The sequence below is a fragment of the Pogona vitticeps genome, chromosome 15 (assembly GCF_051106095.1).
Source record: "Pogona vitticeps strain Pit_001003342236 chromosome 15, PviZW2.1, whole genome shotgun sequence".
Classification (NCBI taxonomy): Eukaryota; Metazoa; Chordata; class Lepidosauria; order Squamata; family Agamidae; genus Pogona; species Pogona vitticeps.
The window spans coordinates 14,320,949-14,345,690 of NC_135797.1; the positions used below are offsets into that span (position 1 = coordinate 14,320,949).

Below are 24,742 nucleotides of genomic sequence, written 5' to 3' on the forward strand. Positions count from 1 at the left end.
TCTGTTGCTGTGTTGCAAGGATCCTGCCTCCTGGCTGGCGAAGGAGGCGGTGGGGAGCCGGGCAGAGCCCCGGCCATTCCCAGATGGTGCTGCCGGAGGCCAGGCTCTCTCTCTCCCCCTCAGCCCGGCGTTCTCCTCCCTGTCCCGCTGCGTCCTTCCTGCCTGGGCAGCCGAGAGCTACTCTGCCCTCCTTCTGTTCATAGGGTGGGATGGGCACCAGCCCCCCCCACACACACCGGCTCCATCCCAGGAGGGCAGCAAGGACGGCTCCTCTGGCTGGTGGGGAAAGGGACCGGGAAGAGTTCACTGAGTCCTCCCTTACGGTTCAAAAGCCCAATTTGCCCGGAAGGGGAATCGGAGCACAGCGGAGCTGGCTTGGCATCACCACCTTCTCACCGCAGAGTTTAAAAACAGGGCAAGAAAACCGTGTCGTTCTTCTCGGAGGGTTCGTGTCTGGATCTAGGAAACACACACACACACACACACACACACACACACACACACACACACACACACACACACACACACACACACACACACACACACACAGTTCGTGTCTGGATCTAGGAAACACACACACACACACACACACACACACACACACACACACACACACACACACACACACACACACACACACACACACACACACACACACACACACACACACACACACCATGGCTCCCCAAACCTGGACAGCTTTCAAAGGGGTTGAGGGCGGGGGGTCATTTCATGGAGGATAAACCCAAAAACGGCTGGACCGGGGAAGTCAGATGCAGCCCCGGGGCTCCTCCACGGAGACCTGAGGGAGCCTCCGCGCAGAGGGCCGGTGGCCTCTCTGGGCCCTGGCCTCTGTGGCTTGACCCCGGAAGCTTCTGGGTGTCTCTGGGTGGCGCCAGCCCTTGTCCCGGGCCTTTTGAGGGCATCCAGCACGCAAGGGCTTCCGGCCGTCCTGGAGGGCGCAAGCAGAGCAGGGAGTCGGCTGGGGATGGGGGTGGCTCCTTCCTTGAAAGGAACGGGAGCTACACCAGGCCAGGGTGTTTCTCCAGCCACTCCATATCCCAGCCACTCCCTGCTGCACCTGGGAGTGGGTCCTGCTGAGCTGGCTTGAGGGGGGGGGGCCACCACGCTGGTCTGCTCTGAACCCAGAGCCCTTCCTCCCTCCCACCCTTTATGCTCACAGTTGGAACTCTGCAGCAGCCACCATCACGCACCCACACACCACCCAAGAGTTGAAGGATTAGACCCCCCTCCTTCCCTGGAACGAAGGCAGAAAAGAACATTTTCTCCTGGGGCTCCCGGGTGCCTCCAACCTCCCACATTCAAATCCTTGTCCACCTGCCCAAAAGGCAGCCGGCGTTTTCCATGATCTCTCTCCGCCCCCCCCCACAAGACCTGCGTGTAAAATCCTCTTCTCAGAGGAGCTGCCTGCAGAAGAGTGGCTGAAAGGGATGGATCCGGGGATCCGGACCTTGCAGATTGAAGGAGGCTGGTGGGGGTGGGTTTGTTCCCCCCCTTGTTTCCCATCCTCTCTCTCTCTCTCTCTCTCTCTCTCTCTCTCTCTCTCTCTCTCTCACACACACACACACACACACACACACACACACACACACACACACACACACACACACACACACACACACACACACACACACACACACACACACACACACACACTGTACTCTGAAATTTTGGGGGTGAATCTGTTCTTTCTTCCTTCCTTCCTTCTTTCTTTCTGAGTCTCATTTTGACTGCCAAGATCAAAGACTTCTCTGTGAAATCTCCGAAGACCGGAAGAAGCAGAGGGGCCTTTTCCTCCACCACCACCCTAACCCGTAATTAAACCACTTAACAACAGCAGTGGAATGTATGCAAAAACAAAACCTATGTATGCAAATGTTCCCAATTTATACACATCACAAAAATCTGGCTTTGACTGGTACAGAATCTGGGTTTGACTTCTGGTGGGATTTTGCCCCCCTTCCTTGCACATCCCTCGGGTGGGGGTGGGGGTGCAGACCTCCAAATCTCTGCCCTGTTTTGGTCTTTGATACAGTTTGTCTGCCATCCTGTGCTTAATGGTGGCTCTGGCAGGGAGGGGCTTGAGGGCGCTTGTGTCCTTCTAATGGGATTCTCCCTTTCTTTTTTGGCAAATGGATTTTCGAAGAAAAACACACAAACACACACACCCTTCTCCCTCCCCCACACAATCGATTCCAGGGCCCACCAGATGCCCTGCCAGGCACACCCTGCCAGGTGCCCAAGAGAGAGCAAAGGGGGGGGGGGCAGCACCGGCTGGCCCTAAGGAGCCAGGGTGGCCTTCCTCCTCCTCTTCCCACTGCAGCGATGCTCCTTCGGCCACCCCGTCTCCTTTCCTTCGTTTCCTGGGCGAGGATCCTCCACGGTGCTTAGCCCAGACGGGCAGAGCGGGGGCAGCCCTTCTAGGAGAAAAGGGGGCTGGTGCCGGGCCGTGCGGTCATTCCACGGACTCACTGTTTCCTCGTGCGAGGCGACACACTTTTCCAAGCCTGCCCGAGGCGCGTGGCACAGCCAAGTCACGCTGGGTGGCCTCCAAGCGAGGAGAGGCCTTGCTGCTCCTTGACACAAACACACACACACCCCTCGTCATTCCTGACACCCAGGCACAGACGTGGCCCTGATTCGTGTCAGCGCAGGCTCCCAAATCCGGGGGGGGGGGAGGAGAAGGGGGGTTGCGCTCCTCTGAGGGAAAACCATTGTGGGCTATACCACGCTCTCCTCCAGCTCGTCTGCATTGAGGAAGGGCCCGATCCTCTTGGCCGCTGCGTCTTCGTGGGCTGCCGTGCACTGCGCCAGCATCCCGTGGACGGACTGGCTGCGTTTGGTCCAGAGGAAGCTGAGGCGCTTGGCGTAGCTGTAGCAGGCGTGGGGCGAGGGGGAGGCGGAGACCTCGCCCATGTCCAGGGAGCTGCTCCGCTTGGCCTTGGCGGGGGCGGGAGGGGGCCAGGCGGGGGCCCCGGGGCCGCCCGTCCCTGTCCTGCGCTGGGGGCCCCTGGCCCTCCCCGGCCGCGACCTCCCCGGGCCGCCCTCCTTGGGGGGCGTCCGCTGGCGGGGGAGCAGCAGCCCGTTGGAGGGGGCGCTGCCGTTGGTCTGGGAGTGGACGTGGGTGACCTTGGGCAGGGCCGCCCCCCGGGCGCTGCCGCACACCTTGTACTTCACCATCATGACCACGGTGAACACCAGCAGGGTGGCCACGATGACGCCGCCCACAATCACCGTCAGGGTCCCTCCGAGGAAGTGGGCGTGCAGCGAGCGGCAGTCCGGGTAGGCCTCCTGTGTGGAGAACTGGGCACAGCCCAGGAGGTGCGTGGCGGCCAGGGAGGTGGCCGCGTCGTCAAAAATGGCCAAGACGCAGAGGTCGTAGTCCACGCTGGGCACCAGGTGCTTGAGCCGGAAGTGACGGCTGCTGGCAGGGATGATCCTGCAGGGAAGAGAGATGGAGAGAAAGAGAGGGGAGTGGGAGGCACATCTCGTGGGACACCTGCCCACCCACCCACCATGGCACCGATCCCCCCCCCTTCTGCCACCGTGCCAGGCGAACCTCCGGAGCCTTCCCGCAGTCCGGCCGGCCAAAGGTGGTGGCACAAGAAGCCCCCATGAAAGGCATCTGGACGAATGTCTGGGATTTCGCCAAAGGGAGGACCTCGTCGACCCCACCCAGCGCCCTTTCCTCCTTTAGACGGTTGGAAACGTCCCCCGAGGTGTCCTGTTTGGCTGTTGAGCACCAAGAAGACCCCGTTTGAGGCTTGCAGCTTAGGAGACCATGTCTCGATTAAGGCATGTGGTCCTCACCAGCGGAGACAAGCTGTCGCTCATAGTTGAAGGATGATGCTCTTGTTCCTGAGGGAGTGTGTGGCTCTCTCGGGAAGAGGTGGAGTGTCTTTGGAGGGAGGTTTTCTCAGCCGTGGGTCTGGAGCCTCCCTCTGGGAAGCCTCCTGCGTCGGCTGGGAAGGGTGGGCCAGATGACCTTTTGGGGGGACACCTTGAGGGACTCCGGGTTTCTAGATATTTATTTTTATTTGTTTGTTGTTTTGATGCTGCACTTGTGGAGACTCTTAATGGCATTCTTGGCATCCTTACTAAGAGGGGCCAGAATCTCCCTCAGGGTGGGAGCATTGACTCTGAATCTGGAGGCCCTGGAGGGGGTCCCCGAGGCCCCAGCTGCAGCCAGGAGCTGTGGGGGTCGTGGGGGGGGAGGACACACAGGAGGGGGCTTGGGAAAGAAAGGGAGAGCCCAACTGTCCATCCACAGAGGGAGGGGCTGGGTGATAAAGATGGCTCTCTTGGGGAAGATTCAGGGTCAACAAGGGGGTGCAAGGCACTTCCTCCCTCCCTCCCCCCCCCACTCTTTTGTTCGCTTTCCTCCCATTCACACTGTCAAGGGCCGGGGTGCCCAGCCTGAGGAAAGGTCCTGTTGGACTCAGAAACTTGCCTTAGAGCATCGCCCAGCCTTGTTTGTGTCTGAGAATATATCTGCACAGTGCTGTGGTTGCGGTTTGTTCCCACTTCAGCTGCCGAGGCTCTACCTTGCCAGAATCCTGGGTGTGTGTGTGTGTGTTGTGGTTGAAGGGAGGGGCACTGCTAGAAAGCTCTGGCGCTCCCCCTTGCACCCTGGCAGAAAACTTTGGAAGTCCCTCCCTCCCAAGCACAGCTCCCAGGATCCCGCCAGATGGAGGGACTCTGGATCCGACCGCAAGCATCGCGATGCGCAGAGGCAGCCCAAGAGCCGCGGGGGTGGTGGTTGTGAGTCCAGAGAAGGAGGAGACCGTTTCGACCTTGACCCGTCCATCCTCCCCCGCGGGAGGAGACTGTGCTTTGGGATTGCCCCCCCTCCCCACGCAGCCCGAGGGGCCTACCTGTAAATCAGGGTGTCGTCCACCGTGCAGTTGTACTGGATCTGGTACATCCAGGCGGCGAAGGCCGGCTTGTCGGGCGCCCAGCGCACCAGGGCGGACGAGGCCGTCACCTCGGAGACCTCCACCCTCCGCTCGGAGCCCCCCTCGGTGGCGTTGGCCGCCGCCTTGGCGGAGGTGGCGATGTCCGACGAGCCGGGGTCCGGCTGCAGGGCCGTGGCGTTGCCGTTCCCCCGGTGGGGCAGCGGGATGATCTTGAGGTCCACGGTGGCCGTCGACTCCCCGGCCGCGTTGATGGCGATGCAGGTGTAGGCCCCGTCGTCCCGGATGGTGGTCACGAAGAGGTCCAGGGTGCCGTTGCGGAAGGAGGCTGTCCGGGAGGAGTTGGCGACGATCTTGTCGTCGGGGGAGACCCAGTGGATGACGGGCTCGGGGTCCCCGATGGCCCGGCACCTCAGGGTGGCCCGCTGGCCCTCCAGGACCCACAGCGTGTGGGTGTGGCGGGTGATGAGGGGCGGCTCGCAGGTGAACTCCTCCTCGGGCACCGACCAGAAGTAGCGGCCGGCCACCGGGGCCGGGGAGGCGCAGGTCTCGAGGTCGTCCAGGCGGGCCAGCCGGCGCAGCCAGAGCAGCTCGCAGTTGCAGTGCAGGGGGTTGCCGCCGAAGCTGAGCACGATGGTGGGGGTGTAGGGGGTGGGGCTGACGACCCCCACCTGGGAGCGGGCAAAGAGGGGGTCCGGGGGCAGCGTGTGGAGGCGGTTGGAGGTCATGTCCAGGCGGGAGAGCTTGTAGAGCTCCCCAAAGGCCCCCTCCAGGACGAAGTCGATGAGGTTGTGGTCCAGGTTGAGGGTGTGGAGGTAGGCCATCCCCCGGATCCCCTCCCAGGGGACGCGGCGGAGGTTGTTGTAGGAGAGGTCCAGGTCCTCCAGGGTCAGCAGGAAGTCGTCGAAGGCGGCCGCCGAGATGTCCACCAGCTGGTTGTTGTTCAGGATGAGGTGCTGGAGGTTCAGGAGGCCCCTCAGCGCCTCCTCCTGGATCTCCGTCAGCCGGTTGCTGTCCAGGTGGAGGGAGCGTAGTCCCTCCAGGTCCCCGAAGGCGAACGGGCGGATCGTGTCGATGGTGTTGCGCGAGAGGGTGAGGTCCACCAGCCCGGTCATGTTGAGGAAGTCCGGGGGCTCCACCACCTGGATGAAGTTGTCGGCCAGGCGGAGCTCCACCGTCCGGCGGTCAATGTTGGGTGGGATGAAGAGCAGGCCTTTGTTGGCGCAGAGGGTGCTGAGCGAGTCGGAGAGGTTCTGGCAGACGCAGTGGAAGGGGCAGGATTCCACCTGGGCCGACGCACACCCCGCCCTCAGCAGCTGGACCAGCAACAGTGCCAGCAGCCGCCTTTCCATGGCAGACGCCTCGGGCGGCCCTCGGGAACTGACCGAGGCAGACAGAGAGAGCGAGAGAGAGCATGGTGTTAGGGACTCAGGAAAACAGGATATTGGGGGGGGGGGAGAGAAATCTGGTTCTTAGGGACTCTGTTTTGTGGGTCAGCAAGTTGTCCCCTGCTCTGCACATTCCCTGTTCCTCTTCTCCAGTAAGCCCCCCCCCGGTTTGACTACTGTAACACGCTGTGCGAGGGACAGCCCTTGAAGACAATTTGCAAGCTTTTGTTAGCACAGAACTGTCCTGCACTGCTCTCGTTGGTGCCTCGGGTGGCCCCTTCCCTGCCTGCCCATCTCTCAACCCCAGCCGGCCTGCAGAAGATGGATGGCTGGTACAGATAGTAAATCTTTCCCCGCACCTGGTTTCAGAGAGTTTTAAAGGGCAGTGTCTGTGGGTTTTATCGCTCTATCCCTCTCATATTTGTGCTTATCGCTATTGACATTTTATTGTATTTATATGGACCTTATTACCATGACGCATGCTGTTGCTCATGGCCTTGGCAGACCTCCGGGGTACAAATCCTGCATAAATATTTGGGGGGGGGAAGACACCTGCCAGGCCGGGCTGCCAGGGGAGCCCCACAGGACCCCCTGCTCGGCTGGAAAGCAGGACCTCCAGCTTGTAGTCAAGGAGGTCTCCCTGGGAGGAGAAGCACTCTGCTTAAAACCAGGCAGGAAGGATTCACCGGAGAAGCGTTGGTCTCCAGTGGAACGTGGAAAATCAGAGCGGAGCTGTGACTTCTGTGTGTTTGTGCACGCAAGCGTGTGAGTGTGTGTGCGGGAGTGTGCGGAAGGCTTCCTTCCTTACTCTGAGAGCCGTTTAGCCAGTGGCTCCTGGCTGAGGAGGGAAAGGATTCAGAGGGGGGGGGCGGAGCTCAAGGGAAGGGGTTGAAAGCTTCTTTCTGGCCAGCCTGCTTGGCGCAAAGGGGCCTCTTTCCGAGCAGCCTGGAGGGTTGGATCCAGCTGCCTGCGCTGTAGCGGTGCCACGAGCCGGGCCTGTTGCCACGGGCCAGGCCGGTGCCCTCCTGCTCATGGATTCGTGGTCTCCCTCTCCCTGACACATCCAGGGAGAGGCACAGAGCTCTCTCAGCCGCCATTCCACCCATCCACCAGTATGACAAAGGGCTCTGTGTTGCTCTTAGGCATTCACGCTTCCCACGCTATGGGAAGCCAGACTAAGAAGGATCCCGTCCTATTTTTATTCCCTCCTGCTAGGCACGCCGTGCAACGAACTCGCTGCCTCTCTCCGCGCTCTGATTCACTTGGGGGGGGGGGGAATCTCACGACTGCTGCGAGCGTGAATTTGGAGAGCCAGGCCAGCTGCCCTCGGGATGGGCAGGATGGCTCTGTGGGAGGCAGACGTCCCGGCGATCAGGAGGCAGCTGTGGGTCTTGCTCTGACTCAATTCTCTGGGGCGCGCGTGGGTGGGGGGGCTCACATGATCTCTTGTGATCTGGTGCAAAAGTTCACTTCTCCTGTGCTCCATCTCTGTGGTCTTTGGGATGTGTTTTTCTCCCCACGTGCACCTCCAGGCCATCCAGGGCCTGTTCAGCCTCCAGGCTGCCCCTGCTCGGCCATGGGAGGCCCCCTGGGAGCGTGTCTGCACCTTTCCCCGTTACACCTGTGGGCCAAGGGCCTTCCTGCCCCCCCCCCAACCTCTCTCCTGGAATATGCATTGTTTATTTTGCCAAGCCTCTGATCCTATTCTGATTCTGAGCAGTGGTGATTTAGCCACTTTTTGGAACCTCCACAGTGGGGGGGGGGCAGCCTACCTTTAAAGGCCATGGGCAGGAGAGCACCCCTGCTTTCCTGTCTTGCCTGTGGCCCACCAGAATTGTGTGTGGGGGGGGGCGTTTGGTGTGTCTCTTCCTGGGGATCTGGACTCTGTCTCTCTTTTAAGGCGAGACAGGGCGAAGGGGGGGTTGGCGCAAAGGTGATGGGAGGCCTCGGGCAAACGCTTTGCTCTAGAAACTCTGGAGGGCAGGGGTTAAAGGCCGATCTTTGGGAGGTGCCCCTGCCTCCCCCCTCACTGCCACCCTGAGTTTGAAGAAAGGAGAAAGGGATCCAGTGGGCCTCGCTGGGGGCTTGTACTCCTGGCTCCTTTTTAAAATCCTTTTCCCAAATCTGGGAATTTCAGAGGGCCTTGAAGGGGGGGCAGTTTGGAGGTAGTCAAGAGGAAGGAGGTTCAGTGGGAGCAAGAGAGGCTTATGCAGCCAGCGTTGTCCCGCCCTCTGCTTGACAGAGGACGTGGGGGGGGGGGGTGTAATGGCTGGACAGAGCTGGTGCATTGCTGCCCGTGGGGGGGGTCTGGGGAGCCTCGAGGGACCCAAGCAGTCACAGCAGAGGGGGCCTGGGACCCTGACACCCCATTCCAGCCTGTGTCTGCTTCTGTGGCCTGGAATGAGGCCTTTCTCTCCCCCCCCTTCCACACCCTGGGTCCCTAGTCAGGGCCCTCCCGGCTGGGTCCTGCCCAGGCACAAAACATTGCGCACCCCCTCCGGCCCCTGCCACCCCTTGTCACCCAGTTCTGCTTAAAATCATCGCAGGCAGCCAAAGGTGGCAGATGTGGAGGGGGGGAAGTTGATGGCACCCTTCGGGGGGGCAGGATCACAAGGGGGTGGCCTGGCCTGGACAAAACTGGAGCCGAGGTGGCTGGGATACTACATGGCCGCCGCCTGGCTCTCTCGGTCGCCTCGCCCCCCCCCCTTTCTATCCGTCAGCCTCTGCCGTCCATCTGGGGGGGGGGGAGAAAGGTCGGGGGGGGGGAGTGGTTGAGGGTTTCCCTCCGGAGGCAACTTATTCCCAAAATCTCCTTGGAGGGACAAGGATGGGGGGGTGGAAGTTGGGTGCGGGGGGGGGCAGCGGCTTTGGCCTCGCGGTTTCCCCCTCCTCCGCCTCCCAGACCAGCCCGCCCCGCCCCACTCGCTCTGCAGCCCCCCTCCAAGGCTCCCACTGCCCTCCCCTCGCTTGCCCCCACGTCCCGTGCACGCGCAACGTCCCCCCCGCCTGTCCCGCCCCCCCTCCGCAGTTTACCTTCGACTCAGCGGCATTTCAGGACCCTGGACAGCGACCGGGAGCGCCTCTCCTCCTCCTCCTCCTCGCCGCCGCCGCCGCCGCCTCCCGGAGGGCTCTCTCCCCGCTCCGCCCGCCGGACCCCCCCTCTCGGCCCGTCGGGGGCCATTGGGGGGGGGAAGAGTCCCGCTTGTCCGGGGTGGGGGCGCTCAGGCGAGGGACCGGCCGCCGCCGCGCATCCCGCCCGCCCGCCGCCGCCGCCGGTCCCGGGCAGCCGGCAATGCGGCACGCCGCTCAGGCGCGCATGGCGGGGGGGGGGGGGTGGTTCCCCGCCTCGTCTTCCTCCTCCTCCTCCTCCTCTTCAAGGCCCGGCCAATCGCCCTTCTCGGGGCCGGGGTTCCTGCCCGGGCTCGGCGGCTCCGGAGACTCCCGAGGGGAGAGACAAGCGAGGCGGGGGCTGCGGCCAAGAGTCACCCCGAGGCACCCGCTGCCCCGGCCTGGGGGGGGGGTTGTCGTCTCCGGCGGGCCCCCTTCTTCTTCTTCACCCCTCGGGGCTCCGGGGCTCCATGGCCAGGCGGCCCGTCCGCCGCGGCGGCGTCAAGGCGATGCTCTCCGGGGCGCCGGCCGCGCTCTCTCGGGCCTCCCTCCGAGCCCTCTCGGTTTCGCTCTCCCCGGCGGGCGGGCGGGCGGGCGGGCGGGCGGCTGGTGCTCCGGGGTCCCAGGTTCGGGCCAACCCGTCCGGGTCAGGGGCCCACGCCGAGGGCTGCCGGCCCTCCTGTCCTCGGGGCCGCGGGTCCGCTCCTGGGCAGCTTCCCCCGCGCCGCGGCGCCGGTCGAGCTCATGGCCGCCTTTGGGCAGCCGGGGAGCCGCCAGGCATCCTGGGCGCACGGGCTGCGCTCTCGCCTGCGCCGCCGCCAGCCCTCCTCCTCCCCACCCGCACCCCCGCCCGCTTCTGGGCTCGGACGCCTGGGTCCTTCGCAGCGATGCGCTCCTTTGTCTCCTCCGCCCGGCTTTCCGCTGGTTCAGCAGTCGGGCCGGGCCGGGGCGGGGCGCCCGAGACCCTCCCCTCGTCCCTCGCCGCTGCCGCCGCCGGTCCTCCGGGCGAGCGCGCTCCTTGCCTGCCTGCCAGGGGCCGAGGATGGGCTTGGCCCGCCCGCCTTCCCTTCCCTTCCCCTTCCCCTTCCCTTTCCCCTTCCTTCTCCCAGCGGTGCTGTGCGGGGGGGGGGCGTCTGTCCTCTACCACAGCTGGAGACCCAGAGGGCAAACCGGAGCCCCCTTCCCCTTCCCTGGTTGGCTGGGAGAGTGGGAGAGTGACGGAGCATCAGACCAGTGGCCAGCTTAGGGGTGTAGCCTAGCGAGGGGGAGGGAGGGGGACTTTTCCTCCTCGGGAAGCCCAGGCCGGGGGGGGGGGGGGTCAGAGGCGGAAAAGGGGGGCGCGATCCTCCGGGCGGGGAAGGAACACCACGCTCCGGGCGCTCCCAAGGGGCCTTCGGGGCGGCTTTGTTGTCCAGTTGTGGGTGGGGGGCTTCTTTCTCTCCCATCCGTGGAAGGGCAGGAGATGGGCGCCCTGGAGACGCCCCCCCCCCGCAGCCTCCCTCCTCCTCCCCCTCCTCCCTGTGTTGCCCCGGAAACCGTTGCTAGGAGGCAGGATTCCCGCTCCCTCCCCACCCCCAGGGGAGTGGAGGGGTCCCAAGGAAGCGGCTCTGGGCCTGGAGGGGCCACAGAGACGTCCCAGAAGGGGGAGAATGGGGGGGGGCTTGGTTCTGGGCCCTCCCACTGGGCTCCTTCAGTCTGGGTATCGCACCCCCCCCCATCTCTTACAGAACCAGGCAGGTTCCTGCTTGGCCCTCCAGGGACTCAGGAAGGACGGGGAAGGGGGGGGGAAGGGAGTGACCGGCATCTCTGTGCAGGAAGAAGCCCCTCCGTGCAGCCCTTTGCCTCCCAATTGGGAAGAGGAAGCCCCTCTGGACCCCCAAGTGCCCGCCTGGCCCTTTTGTCCCCACGGATTCCCACATTTGGAAGGGATCCTTTCCTCTCTCCCCCCCCCCCCACACACACACCCTGGAAGAACCTGAGGGCCCTTTGGGTGCTGCTCTCCCCTCGCTGATCCCGTCCCAGGCCGCTCCTTTCGCACAACCAAAGTGGCTGGCCTTTGCCCCAGGAAAGGATCCGGCACCCCTCGTTGCTTGCAAAAGCCTCTGGCTGCCCTACCACCCGCACACGGGTGCCCCAAGCAGCCCCTGTGCCTCCCCTTCCGCTGCTGAATAGAAGAAAGAGACATTTGGCATTTCCTTGTAAGGCAGAGTGGCCTTTGAGAAGGAGCCGTGACTGTCTGGGGCAGCAAGGAGCAAAAAGAAAGATGGTTTCCTTGGCATGAGCGGCCGGGGGCGGAAGAGCGTCTCCGAATACCTGGGCTGCTGTCGTCCACGGAAATCGGGGCCACGCTTATTGCTGTTATTAATCCTGGTGGTTGGGCCATTTTTCCTTGATAAAACCCTGCCCAAAACATCTGACATAAAGTCCCGGGACAAGTTAGTCGCTGCCAGGCTACAATATTGCTGGATAACTGAAGAACTGTTCGAGGCTGAGCCTCACGCCGTACTAAGCGCGCACGGGGACCCGAGGTCCTTCCTGCCCGCTGCTTGAGAGCATGTGAGTACCAGCACCTTTTTCTCCCTCCCTTGATCCCTGACACACACACACACCCCTTTTAAAATTAATCTTGCAATCAGCAAGAGAGATGGAATGGATTTGGGGCTTCCCAGGTGAAGTCTTTTCAAAAGGTTTTGCCAACGGAAACAGGGTCATCTGTAAGGCCGCCCCGAGCGCAGGCGTCATTCGGCAGCTCCCGCCCAAAAGACGCCAGCTCGCAACAGCCCACTCAATGCCCCGAAATATGAAGGCCGCAGGCCCCTTAGGTGCTCAAGAGATAAACTGCCTCGGAAACTGGAGGCTCCACGTTGCCGTCATAGCTCACTGGTCTCACTACATTTGTTTCCAGCAACACAGGAGCCCCCTTGCATGAGAGAGAGAGGAGGTGGCTTCTCCCAGGATGCCTGGGTTCCTCGGGGGAGGTGATCAGTTGCTCGTGTGCCCTGGGGATTTCCTCACTCCCCAGGAAACTTGGAGCTGACGCCTCTTTTATTTTTGGGTGGCTGGCTGGGAGTTGTAGTCAGATGTAGCTGAGGTTTTTCCAGCCCTTGCAGAGGTGTGTGTGTGTGTGTGTTCTTCACCCTTTCCTTGACAGCTGCTGAGCAGATGCCAAAGAATGGGTTGTGCTGGACCTGGAGGGCAGAGTGGGATTTGCAGCCCTAAAGGATTGGGGCCGAATTGGGTCATAAGAAGCTTACTGTGTCTGCTGACAGAGCGACGTATGGATGGATGTATATATGGATGGATGGATGGATGGATGGATGGATGGATGGATGGAATTGCAATGGGAGGGCAGACAGGCAGGTGTTTCCGGGTGGAGGTGTGGTCACCAGCAGTGTTCCAGGACTGGTGGATTCAGGGTCCAGCTGTTAAGCCCCCCCCCCCCGGATTCAGCCTTTTTTTCTGGGGCACAATCCTGGTGGGCAGCGCTCTCGGCTTCTGTCCCTGGCCATAAAAGTGGAGTCCATCGGTCCGAGGAGGAAGGCCAGGGAAATCCAGGGCCCTCCGGGTTCGTGAACATGTCATAGTGGATTAAAAAAAACAAAACAGCAAGTTGAAGGGAAACTGTCCTCATGTCTGGCATGTTTTCTTTATTCTGGGCAAATGGAAGGGAAAGGAAGGGAACTGAAGTGTCTCTTTCCATCTTTGCCATCTGAGAAGCCGTTTCTGGCAGATTCCAGCTGACAGCAGCCTGTTATCGATCTGCCCAACAAAGATCACACAAGTTTTAATACATTTTTTTTTTCAAAATGAAACCTTTATTAATTTTTTCTCAGTTCTGCAACTTACAGATTGCTTGCTTTTCTCTCTCAAGGGAGTATTGAATCAATCATCTGTTTCTTTTATTCTATTGGGTTTTATTGCTGAAAAACAGGACTCTATGCAAATCGATCCTATTTCCCTTTTAAGAAGTCTTTCCGAACATTAGTGTTTTCTTGCGTAAATTACAAGTTCTCACAAACATCCATTTCTTTTCAAGGAATCCTTGCTGGGATTATAGCTTCTTTTAACAAATGCGTGTGACTGGTTATTAATTGATTTAGTGGCTGAAATCCAGATCGTTAGCCATCTAAAAATCATTTAGCGAGTCTTAGAAGAAAGTCTGTTGTGTTTTGTGCAAATGAGGAGAGAGATTCTGCCCAGCGCTCTGAAAGACCGGGGGGGGGGCAGGGGGGTGAGGACTCAAGGATGCCCAAGGCTGCTGGAAAGGAAGGGGTGCTGCCCCCTCGTGGGGAAAGCTTTCTGTGTCACAGAGTAGTCTTGTTGGGGGAAAAGAATCCCAAGCTCTCCATACTGGGATGTTGTTCATGCTTCTGGGGTAAAAAACGTTGTTATGGTAGGTAAATACTGGTAGGAGGGGAAGGAGATACTGCTTGTACATCTTGTGGGAGTAAGTTCCACAGCATAACTATCTTATCATGGTTACTGTTAGCGATGTTTCTGTCCTTCCCACTTCCTCTTCACACAACAGTCCAGTGAGGCGGGCCAGGCCAAGAGGGCAAGGGTGGATCAACTCCCTCCCCCCTCCGCCGCTTCCCGTAAAAGCAGCCACATGGAGTGTCCTTGTCCAAAGGACTTAAGGCAGCTTACATCATGTAAAGGGCAATATTTAAAAGCTAAAAAGAAGTGTACACATTTTAAAAGATTTAAACAAGTGTCATATTTAAAATGGTAAGTAAAATGAATACTAGAAACACCTTTAAAAGCAACAGAACTCAACAATCCAATTTGAAAAATCCCTCTCAGAGAGCCAGTTCCCTGAGGAAAATATTCTCATTTTAAGATCTTTGATATTTGTCTACACTTTGAAAGCTTCTAACGGCTTTTAAAATCATGAGTTTTAATGTTTGGGTGATGTGCTCTTGACATGTATTCTCTGCTTTCATAGGCCTATAGAAGCTCCTCTATTTTCAAGAATGCAACTTTAAACATTCTTGATGTTGTAGGTTTTTATATTGTTCCCCTATTTATGCTGCGGCCCGCTTGGCCTCCGTGGGGTTCCTGATCCTCCGTGTTATCTGAAGAGCCGCTTCCCTCTGCAGGCGCCTTCTCTTGGGCAGGGCTGAGTCTGCAGCGGCTGGCTTTCCCTCCTCCAAGCTGACCCTTGTGTGTGTGTGTCCCCATCCGTCCTGTCCCCCCCCCCCCCAAAATTTAAAAACCAGCGAGAGTGTCAGCCTTTCAAAGGGCTTATTCATTTTGCATTTTCTCCCCGGCCACCCACTGTTCTTTTGCTAACGTGGGAACAGACGGCCACGGCGACTTCTTTGGGAATTCTTGCCTGAATCTGCTGAATCCGGCCTGCCAAGGAATTAATGATTTGTAACAAGCCCCACCCCCCCACCCACCCCCCGGTAAAGGCTGTGCTTCTCTCACGCTTCCCTCGGGTCTCCCCTTTCCTTTCCTTGCAGACCAACATCCCTTTCCTGCAGAATGTCCTGGGCAATGACCAGTTCCTCCGTGGCACGGTGGACACGCAGTTCATCGATGAGAACCCTGACCTTTTCAATCTCCGGCCGGGCCAGAATCGGGCCCAGAAGCTGCTGCACTACCTGGGTAGGGGAGCTCTGCGCAGATCGATCGGAGCTTGGGGGGCGAGGGGCAGGCGGGCGGGTGGGTAGTTACGAGTCCTAGCCTTCTGCCTGCAAACCCGGTGCCCCTCAGGAGAGCCACTTCAGGCCAAAGCAGTGCTTGCTTCTTTTGGGGAGGGGAGGGTGGCTGTGGGATGCCCCCCCCATTTGAACCAGATGCCTCCCCTGCTTGGACTTAAGAGGCTGTCTCTCTCCCACCTGCGGTGAAATTGGTTCTGGGGGGTTCCAAAGCCTTCCCCCCCTCCGTAGGTGGTCCTGCAGGGCGGGAGGGGGCCCCTGCCCGAAGCGAGACCCTCACTCGGTGCCCAACCTCATTCCCTTTCTCAGGCCACGTCATGGTCAACGGCCCCACCACGCCACTGCCCGTGAACGCCCGGCCGTCACCTGTCGACCCCGTCGTGCCCTCGGTCCGTTTGGGTGAGTCGGGTGAGGCTCTGGTGGTGGAAGCAGGATGGGCGCGGGCAGCGGGAAGATCCTGCCACGGGGGGGGGGGAGAGAGAGAGGGAGGAAGGGGCTGAGAAAGAAGGCGAATGAACAGGCAGGACAGAGACTGAGAGGCTTCACCGGGGCGGTGGGACCGAAACTGGGTTCGGGATGCAGGTCTCCTGATCCTTCTGGGCTTTCTCGGTGGGCCTGTGCGGGGAACCAGTGCCCTGTAAAGAAGCCGCCAGGCGCCCTTGGGAGGAGAGAGCTGGGTTCCCTCTCTCTTTGCCCGGTGGTGCCGTTCCGAGGTTCGAAGGCTGAATTTTGGGCAGGGCTCCATTTGGGGAATTCGGGGTGTGGTTGCTTACAAGCAGGACTCTGCCCGCCTCTGCTGGCCGAAAGCCTGCCTGCCGAGGCTTTCCTCTGGCAGGGCCTCTCTCCTCAGGCGAAGGATGCCGGCTGGCCGCTTTTCTCATCACCTAAAACGGGTCCCAAATGAAGATGTGTGACAATTAGGGAGGGAGAGGGAGAGGAGATGGAAGCCCCCCCCCCCACCGCTCGTTAGCACCTCCTAAATATTTTATGACTCTAACAAGCCGCCATCAAAAATCTCTATGGATGGCGGGGCGCCGGTGTGCATGCCTGCGGGGGCAGACAGGTCTAATAGCCGCCTGGTTTGCAGCCCTCCTGCTTTTTATGATTGATACGTGAGCCTCAGTTTAATTATACTGGATTCCAGACCTTGTATCATTATTATGGCAGTTTATTTTCTTTGTCAGCGGCTAATCCCCCACCTAAGCCGAGCATTAAGAGAATGAAATAAGGATGCTGAAATCTTATTAAATTTCCCCCGAGCCAACGCTTAAACCCATGGCGTGCGTGTGTGTGTGCCTGTGTGTTGAAGATGCACCGGACCCCCAAAGAGCTGGCCCTCCACACACCCATAAGCAGAACTGATTAACAGAGACCCTAAGAGGAATCTTCCCGTTCAGGGCCTGGTTTCTTTTGCTGCCACCCCCCCACCCCCCCGGTGAGTGAGGATTGGAACCCAGGTCTCGTGACTCATCAGATGACACTCTCTCCACCGAATCACGCTGGCTCTCAAGAATTATAGTTATAATTACTGTAGAAGAAACTGACATGCAAAGGGTTGGGGGGGGGCTTGGCCCCCTGCCTTCCAGAGGGCCCCAACTCCTCCTGTTGGCTCTGTAGAAAACGTTGGCCAGCAGGGACCTCATGTGGACCTTTGGCCGGGCAGGAGGGGGTCCCTCTGCAGACAGAGGATGTTAAGGTAGAAAGGCTGAGGATGGGGTTTTCTGTGAACCCCAAGGGTGGCTGTGATCCCCCAGCAGCCCTGAGGCGCCTTGTCCCGGAGGGGTTTCGTTTGGGTGACGCTTTGGCCAGCCAAGCCAGGCTAAACTTGATGGCTTCGACTCTTTCCTCGGCCAGCCAGATTCTCTGGACCCTCGGCTGCCAGGCGCTCTCTTGGCGGTTCTCCAGGGGGAGGGAGGGAGGGAGGGAGGGGGAGAAATCTTTCCCGGTCTCCCCCCTTTGGTCCCCCTTTTAATCCTGTCTCTCCCCACCCACCTTATTTTCCGGGCGCAGGCCCGCCACCTGCCGGCTTCCGGGACATCCTTCTGCGGGAGGGACCCGCCGGCTTCGCCAAAGCCATCCGTAACCACCGGGGCCTCCTCCTGATGGACACCACTTTCCGGGACGCCCACCAGTCGCTCCTGGCCACCCGCGTCCGCACCCACGACCTCAAGAAGATCGCCCCCTTCGTGGCGCACAACTTCAGCAACCTCTTCAGCATCGAGAACTGGGGAGGTGGGTGGCCACCCGGCCCGTTTGGGGCTGGAGGGAGGGAGGGTCACTGGCCGGGCCTTGGGGGGGGTCTCTCCGAGGGGTGGGGTGTGCCACTGCTCCGGTTGGCAGTCAGCGCTGGCATGAGTCTCGCCAAGCAGGCAGCCGCCGCTTTCCGGCTTCGTTCCCTGCCTGGGAGGCCCCTTGGCCTCTTCAGCCCTGCAGGGATGTTTTGGGCCTCGATCCGGCGGGAGGGCACCAGAGGGCTCTAGCAAAAGACTCCTGCCTGGCCTGTCTGCTCACGCAGGCGCTGGCTTCCCAGAGGGGCTTTTTTTTTTTTTACTCTGTGTCTCCTCTTATTTCATGGGGGAATCCCAGGGGTGCCTAGGCGGCCACTCCCAGAAGCCCTGGGGGGGGCAGAGGACCCACGGAGGGTGGCGAAGGCTTCTGCCTAAGGGCCACCCAGCTTCCCCCAAGACTGGGAAGTCCTCGCTGTGGCTGGGGACGGCGGCCAAGGTTCAGCTGGTCTCCCTGGTCTCCCCCCCCATCTCTCTCTCTCTCTCTTCCTCCCTGGCTGCAGGGGCCACCTTCGACGTGGCCATGCGCTTCCTCTACGAGTGCCCCTGGCGGCGGCTGCAGGAGCTCCGCCAGCTGGTCCCCAACATCCCCTTCCAGATGCTCCTCCGGGGGGCCAACGCCGTCGGCTACACCAACTACCCGGACAACTCTGTCTTCAAGTAAGTCGCCAGCGCCCAGGAAACGGGGGGGGGGGGAGAGAGAGAGTGCTTGTGGACGTTGGTCTGTCTGTCCAGGGTGTCTCCCCTGTGGCAACCCCACGGGCTGCACGTGGGCCCGTCCCCTGAGGGCCCCATCTCAGGGGTGGGGTGGGGATGAAGTGGGTGTCCTTCTTGGCACTCTGGAAGGCGTGTTTCTGCCATGAAGGGACGTCCAGGGCCTCCCCAAAAGGGGGCGGGGGTCCTGCCCTCATCTTAGGGAGCAAATGAAGCCACCAAAGCGACCACTATCTTCGAGGTCTCTTTCCTCCCTTCATGGCTGAAGGAGAGTTTCGGAGGGGGGGGGTGGGGGGGAGGGAGAGAGGGAGGAGGCAAAGGACTCGCCTCCGTCAGACATTTTTCAGCCTGGAAAACCACCCTGTGCTCGTGCCGGCGACCAGGAGGGGCCTCCGTTTATTGCCCTCCCGGTCTCTCGGGCGGGCGCTTCTCTCCGACCCAGCCCTCCGAGAAGCCCCTCGCCTTTCAGGTTCCTCGCCCCCCCCCAGCCCGCCCGCCCACCCTGCGCCTTCCCCTCCCTCGCCAGGTTCTGCGAGGCGGCCAAGGAGAACGGGATGGACATATTCCGGGTTTTCGACTCCCTCAACTACCTGCCCAACATGCTGCTGGGGATGGAGGCCGCGGGCCAAGCAGGAGGAGTGGTGGAGGCCGCCATTTCCTACACGGGGGACGTGGCCGACCCCAAACGGACCAAGTACACGCTGGACTACTACGTCAAGCTGGCAGAGGAGCTGGTCAAAGCCGGCACCCACATCTTGGCCATCAAGGTAAATTGGGGGGGGGCAGGGGGGCTTGGATCCCTTCCCAGGGGGAGCACGGTCTGCCTGGGTATCTGGTGCGCGTGTGCATCTTAAGCGAACCCTCAGCCACCATTGAATGCCGGCTCATTCATGTGCCCGGGTGTAAGGGCAGAAAAGTGGCCCCGGGTCCTTCCCACACAGAATGGATGAAGTGACAAGTGGGCCTTTTCTCCACCGCTGCCCATCGTCCTGTTGGGGAACCAGGAAGCATCGTGGGGGGGGGGCAGAGGAGGAGGAAGAGAGGGAGGAAGGCAAGGAGTCCGGGCAGCCTGTGGGGAGCAAGGGTTTGGAGTCCTGAAACAGGGCCCTGAAGGAGACCTGGTTTCAAATCCAGCTCAGCTAAACGTCCCCAGGCAGCCTTTGGACCGTCGGGCGCTTGCTCACTCACCCGACCTGCCCTATCTCACAAGGGGGGGGGGGGTTGCGAGGATAGCAGGGAGAGGAGGGAAGCCTCGTAGGCCACCCACGAGAAGAAGAAAGGTGGGAATTAAAAGCAGCAAAGAATAAGTCAGGACTCCATGAACCCAGGTGCGCACGGCGTCCTGCTGAGCCCTGGGGTCTGGGGAGGAGCGGCTCTGGCGTCCCCGAGCGCTCCCCACCCTTTCCGTCCAGCGCTTCCGTGTCTCCCTGCTTTGGCTTCTTCTGCTGCTGCACCCATCCTGTTTCTCTATGGTTCCTCCCCAACTTCGCCTTCAGCCCCTTTGCCTCGGCCCTCCCCGCCTCGCCCCCTCCCTGCCTGGCCCCAGCGCGCCCCCCCTCCTCCCTGACTCCTCGGCCTCCCCGCGCTTTTCTCTCCCTCGCAGGACATGGCAGGCGTCCTGAAGCCCCAGGCCTCCACCCTGCTGGTCAAGGCCCTGCGGGAACACTTCCCCAGCGTCCCCCTGCACATCCACACCCACGACACCTCCGGAGCCGGCGTCGCCTCCATGCTGGCCTGCGCCGCCGCCGGGGCCGACATTGTGGACGTGGCCGTCGACGCCATGTCTGGAATGACCTCCCAGCCCAGCATGGGCGCCATGGTGGCCTGCACCCGTGGGACGGAACACGACACAGGTCAGGAGCCGGGCCGGGGAGGGGGGGGAGGCTGCCTAGTGGTTGGAGCCAGGAGGTGGGGACCGTCCTAAGACAGATGCCTGCCATGACTCTGTGGGGCAGAGCAGGGGCTGGTGGGGGGGGCACTATCTGTCAGGGAAGACCTGTCGGTGGATTTACTGTCTGGGTAGAAGGGGTGGGCTAGATGACCTTTGGGTTTCTCCCCAACTTTAGAATTCTAGGTGTCTTTGAGCCCCAGCAATGGGAATGGGGGGGGGAGGAAAGGGGGGACCCTCAGCTTGAGGAAAAGGAAGGTGAGGCTGTGTGGCAGGGACATGCCGGAGGCCAGCCCAGAGGGAGAAGAGAAGCGCTGGCCAGAGGTCCTCCGCGTGGACGGGAGCCCCCTCGGCTCGCAAGACGGAAAGAGCTCTCCTACGCAGATGGGAGTTCTCTTGGCCAGCGAAGCGACGGCAGCCATAGCCTCACAGGGAGGCCTCTTCCACCCCGCTTGGCTTCTCCTGGCCTGCGTCTGCTTCCCATTCACGGCGTGGGGTGGGAGGGACGGTCATCCATCCACGCGACACCTTACAGGTAGGTGTGCAGGCAGGTTGAGGCCAAAGCTCAGGACCCGGGAGAAAGCGGAGCGGCGTGGTCATAACAGCTCCACGGCCAGATCCTCTATCCGAGGCCCATGGAGCTCCTCCTTGTTATTGTTGTTTCTTTAATATGGAAATAATTCTCTAAGGCCAGCCAGAAGGCTTCTTTAGTACACACTTAAAACACTTTTATATCCTGCCTTGTGAAATAAAAGAGTCGCCAAGCAGCTTACGACAACAATTTATATTGTTCTATATTGCAACAGTGCAATATAGAAGAGTGAACTTGTGCTGTACAAAGAGGTCTTAAGAAACCACCCCAGAAAGCATAGAATGAGCAAGAAAAACAGGCTGAAGAGAAGAAGCAGGGGTGCTTTTGGGTTGAAGAAGCCCCTGTGAAGCTTTTTCACCTTTTTCATCCCTCGGAGGTCTGCCGAGGAGGAGAAGGAACAACACCTCCCCGTACGGATGGGGGCCCGAGTCTCCCTCCTCATTAGGCAGCCTCTCTGATTCTGTCTTCTGTCGAAGGAAGCCCTTCTTTCCACTGGCAGAAAAAATTCTAAATCAAAAGCGCCGGAGAGATGGAAGACTCTAATAAATATTTATTCAACTTCTGCAGTTCAGCACTTTTATGACATAAAACGCAGCGAGAGCCCAAGAACAAAGGGGAGAGCCAAGTAGCGGCAAGGGAAGAAGGCAGATCATTTCAAAAACTGTCTCAGGGTTTCTGAAAACTCTGCCTTCCAGTCCAAATACCTATTTACGGAGTGGCTTCTAGTAACGTGGAACGCTTGAGACTTCCTCAAATATTTTGCAGCCAGATAGTCTTAAGCGTTATATGTTAATTATTTTTCCCTAAGCTTAGGGAGAAATCACTAACGAGAAAAGTATCTCTGGTCTCTCTGCATTTGTTAGGATTTTGCAAAGACCAAGCCGAGACCTTCTAATAATACCCAATTTTCAAAAACCAGGTGGCCGTTCCCTAGTTTGGGCCTCATCCACATTTCCTTCCTTTGACTCCACCCCACCTCCACCCACCCCCATCGTTGGGACAGCCCCACCTCTGTCCATCATCTGCTTTGAACCCAAATTTGGACCTCCTCTTTTCCTCCAGATGCATCAGTGTTGTAAGAAAAGGGAGATTTGTTTTAAAAATAACGTTAGTATGATTAGCTCTTCAGCTGCGCAGCTTCTCATGGGAGGCTTTTATCAACGGCAAGAAGCCCAAACGGGGCTGGTGGACAAAGATCTGGCCTGAATTGCCTCTGACTTGGAGGGGGGAAAAAGAGTTGACAGGAAAATGACCTTGCTAGCTGAAAACCAGGCGAAAACAGCAGCTGCAGTCAGGTTGGTTGGAAAAACAAAGGCAGGCTTTAAAAAGAAAGAGCAAACACAATTCCTACCTCCCTAGATCCGCTTAATTTACATCCTCTATGAGATCACAGGGAACAATCAATTCCATCTTGGAGTGGCAGAAAAAGATAAGAGGAAGTTCAGGGAAGTACAAGATGCCAGAATTAGGAGCCTGTTGGAGAATTAAAGAATGCCAGGGCTGAGGATAAATCCAGGTTTCTCTCTCCCTATAGTCTAACCAGGATGACAGGTCGCAGACTTGGGCAGAAGGGGGGCGCAGGTGGGAATGGGGGTGGGTGTCTGGGGGAGATTCAATGCAGAAAGTCAGATGGATGTTGCTAATCCTCTTGGGGGGGGGGAGAGGAAGTGGGATATGGGCCTCCATCCTTCCCTGGAGTGGGACTGCCAGAGGTCCTGATTCGAGACAGAGGGGAAGAGTCCCGTTCCTTCAAATACCCAAAGGACACCCCCCCAAAAAAGAGAGAGAAAACCAGTCCAGGTCTTTCCACCCAGCCTTTGTGTTGATGGTTTAATGGGTCTGATGGGGGGGGGGGTTTGTCAAGAAAGCGGTCAGGGAGACATGGCTTCTCCTCCACATGCACACCCAGCATGGAGCTCACATCAAGGATTCTACCCCACCCCACACGCATGAAACAGAAAAGGAAAGAAAAGGGGGGGGGGAAACCCTTACGACCCACCCCAGATGTGTTTGCCTCTTTGGCGCTCCAGGGATCCAGATGGAGAAGGTCTTTGACTACAGCGAGTACTGGGAGGTGGCCCGCGGCCTCTACGCCCCCTTCGACTGCACGGCCACCATGAAGTCCGGCAACGCCGACGTCTACGAGAACGAGATCCCGGGGGGCCAGTACACCAACCTCCACTTCCAGGCGCACAGCATGGGGCTGGGCAACCGGTTCAAGCAGGTGAAGAAGGCCTACGTGGAGGCCAACAAGCTCCTGGGGGACCTGATCAAGGTGAGGACCGGGGGGGGGGGACCAGCCGCAGGGAGGGAAGGAGGGATGGAGGGGGGGTATCTCTCTCCTCCTCTTCTTTCAACCTGCAGAGAAAGAGGGAGGGGCTCCTCGTTTTTGTGTGTGGAGGGGGAACCTCTTCTTTAAAGGGCCACCAGAACTGCTCAAAGGTGGCAGCTGCGTTGGGAGCTTCTTTGGGCTGTCTCTCGAGGAGGCTGGTGCCTTTACGGCTGCCGGCCATTCTTTCTTCAGTAAAGCATCTGGAGACTGAGCCCTCGGAGGCACGGCTGAGGCCGTTTGGGCTGATGATAAGGGAGAGGTCAGAAGGGCTGCCACGTGTTGTCAAGTCTGTGGAACTCCTTGCCACAGGATGTGGTGACAACATCTGGCCTAGATGCCTTGAATAGGGAATGGGGCCGATTCCTGGAGGAAAAATCCATCACAGGTGACAAGCCATAATGGGGATGGATCATCGCCGCTGGGGGGGGGGGGGGTTTGGGGTTGGGCCTTCCAGTGTTTCTCACAAGGGGTTCAGGAAACGGGTTCCTGATGGAGAGCCCCACGGCCCTTCCGCTCAGATCCTCCCTCTCTTCCCCAATCAGACCACAAGGCCCTTTCCTCCCTGGGTCGGAGGGGAGGAGCTGAGACACCACCACCACCAGCAAGCAGCTCAAAGCGGTCACAGTCTCAGTGTCGCCATCGGAAAAACAAACCCGCCGCTCTTCTCCTGCTCTTCCATCTTGGAGAGCCTCAGTCGCCACTCGGGGCTGATTGGGGGGGGGACACACAGCCCACCCTCTCCCATCCTGCCGGGACGCCTGAGCAATCTCCTCTTTCCCCCTTCTCTCCCCCCCCCCTCCACAGGTGACCCCTTCCTCCAAGATCGTGGGCGACCTGGCCCAGTTCATGGTCCAGAACAACCTGACCCGGGAGGAGGTGGAGGCGCAGGCCGACGAACTCTCCTTCCCGCTCTCAGTGGTGGAGTTCCTGCAGGGCTACATCGGCGTCCCCTACGGGGGCTTCCCGGAGCCCCTCCGCTCCAAGGTGGGCTTCCGGGGCTGACTCCTACACGTGGGCGCATTGCATGCAAGTCACGTTCAGAAAGGCCGCTCTTAAATGTGCGGAGTTCCTCGTGTACCCAGAGAGAACGGACGCCTGGCCTGGCCTGGCCCAGAGAGATTCCCTTGATCCATCTCCTGATGGGATGTGTGGGTTTCCCCTAAAAATATCCTGGGTGTGGTTCGGGTCTGGCTGTTGCAGCAGAAGGTCCAGGCGGGTCTGGTGGGACCTCGGAGATGACGGGGTGCTGTCGGACGTCCGGCTTTCTGGGTCCTCTTGAGAGACACGAAAGGGACACACACACACACACACACACACACACACACACTCAAGTGACAAAGGCAGATCTAGGCACCTGACACACGGGGGTGGGGGAAGCACCTGTCCGGGAAAGCTCTAATGCCCAGTAAACCTTGCTCTGTGTGTGTGTGTGTGTGTGGGGGGAAGCTGGGGTCACAGTCCCACACGAGTCTCTCCTTGTTTGCCCATCTCTTTTCTCTGCTGAATGAGTGCCAAACACGGCTGGAAGATTTTGAAAACCACCCAACCCGAGAAGGGATGCTTCTCGGGTGAACTTGCTCTGAGTCCAGGCTTCCCCTTCAGACGGCAGTGACTGAACGGGGTGGGGGGCGGGGGGGGGGCGGATGGTCTCCCTTGTTGCCGCCAGGGTAGGGAGTCTTCTCTCCTCCTCCCTGGATTACAGTTCCCATTATCTTGCGTACTTTGCATGCCAAGGGAACGCTGCCAGTGGGACAACCGGGACGACCTCCCAGGAGGGTTTTCTGCCTCCAAGACAAGAACCAGTCTTTGGCCAGCTCTGTTTTGGGGGCAGGGCAGGC

At 59.7% G+C, this 24,742-nt stretch overlaps 2 protein-coding genes across 7 annotated transcripts in view; one reads left to right on the forward strand and one right to left on the reverse strand.

Moving 5' to 3' along the window:
- Window positions 1-24,742, forward strand: part of PC (pyruvate carboxylase) — a 105,623-nt gene that overhangs the window by 77,070 nt on the left and 3,811 nt on the right. For all 6 annotated transcript variants that reach the window (XM_072984000.2, XM_072984002.2, XM_078382145.1 and 3 more), the window contains 8 exons: window positions 14,896-15,040; window positions 15,403-15,492; window positions 17,104-17,325; window positions 17,882-18,038; window positions 18,619-18,859; window positions 19,696-19,945; window positions 22,603-22,847; window positions 23,709-23,888. In XM_072984000.2, the coding sequence (XP_072840101.2) occupies window positions 14,896-15,040; window positions 15,403-15,492; window positions 17,104-17,325; window positions 17,882-18,038; window positions 18,619-18,859; window positions 19,696-19,945; window positions 22,603-22,847; window positions 23,709-23,888 (1,530 nt within the window). The remainder of the gene's footprint in view (window positions 1-14,895; window positions 15,041-15,402; window positions 15,493-17,103; window positions 17,326-17,881; window positions 18,039-18,618; window positions 18,860-19,695; window positions 19,946-22,602; window positions 22,848-23,708; window positions 23,889-24,742) is intronic.
- Window positions 1,867-9,490, reverse strand: LRFN4 (leucine rich repeat and fibronectin type III domain containing 4). Its single transcript, XM_072984006.2, has 3 exons — window positions 9,356-9,490; window positions 4,896-6,314; window positions 1,867-3,460 (listed from the first exon to the last, which is right to left on the reverse strand). The coding sequence occupies exons 1-3, from the start codon at window positions 9,370-9,372 to the stop codon at window positions 2,743-2,745; spliced, it is 2,154 nt and encodes a 717-aa protein (XP_072840107.2). The 5' UTR covers window positions 9,373-9,490; the 3' UTR covers window positions 1,867-2,742.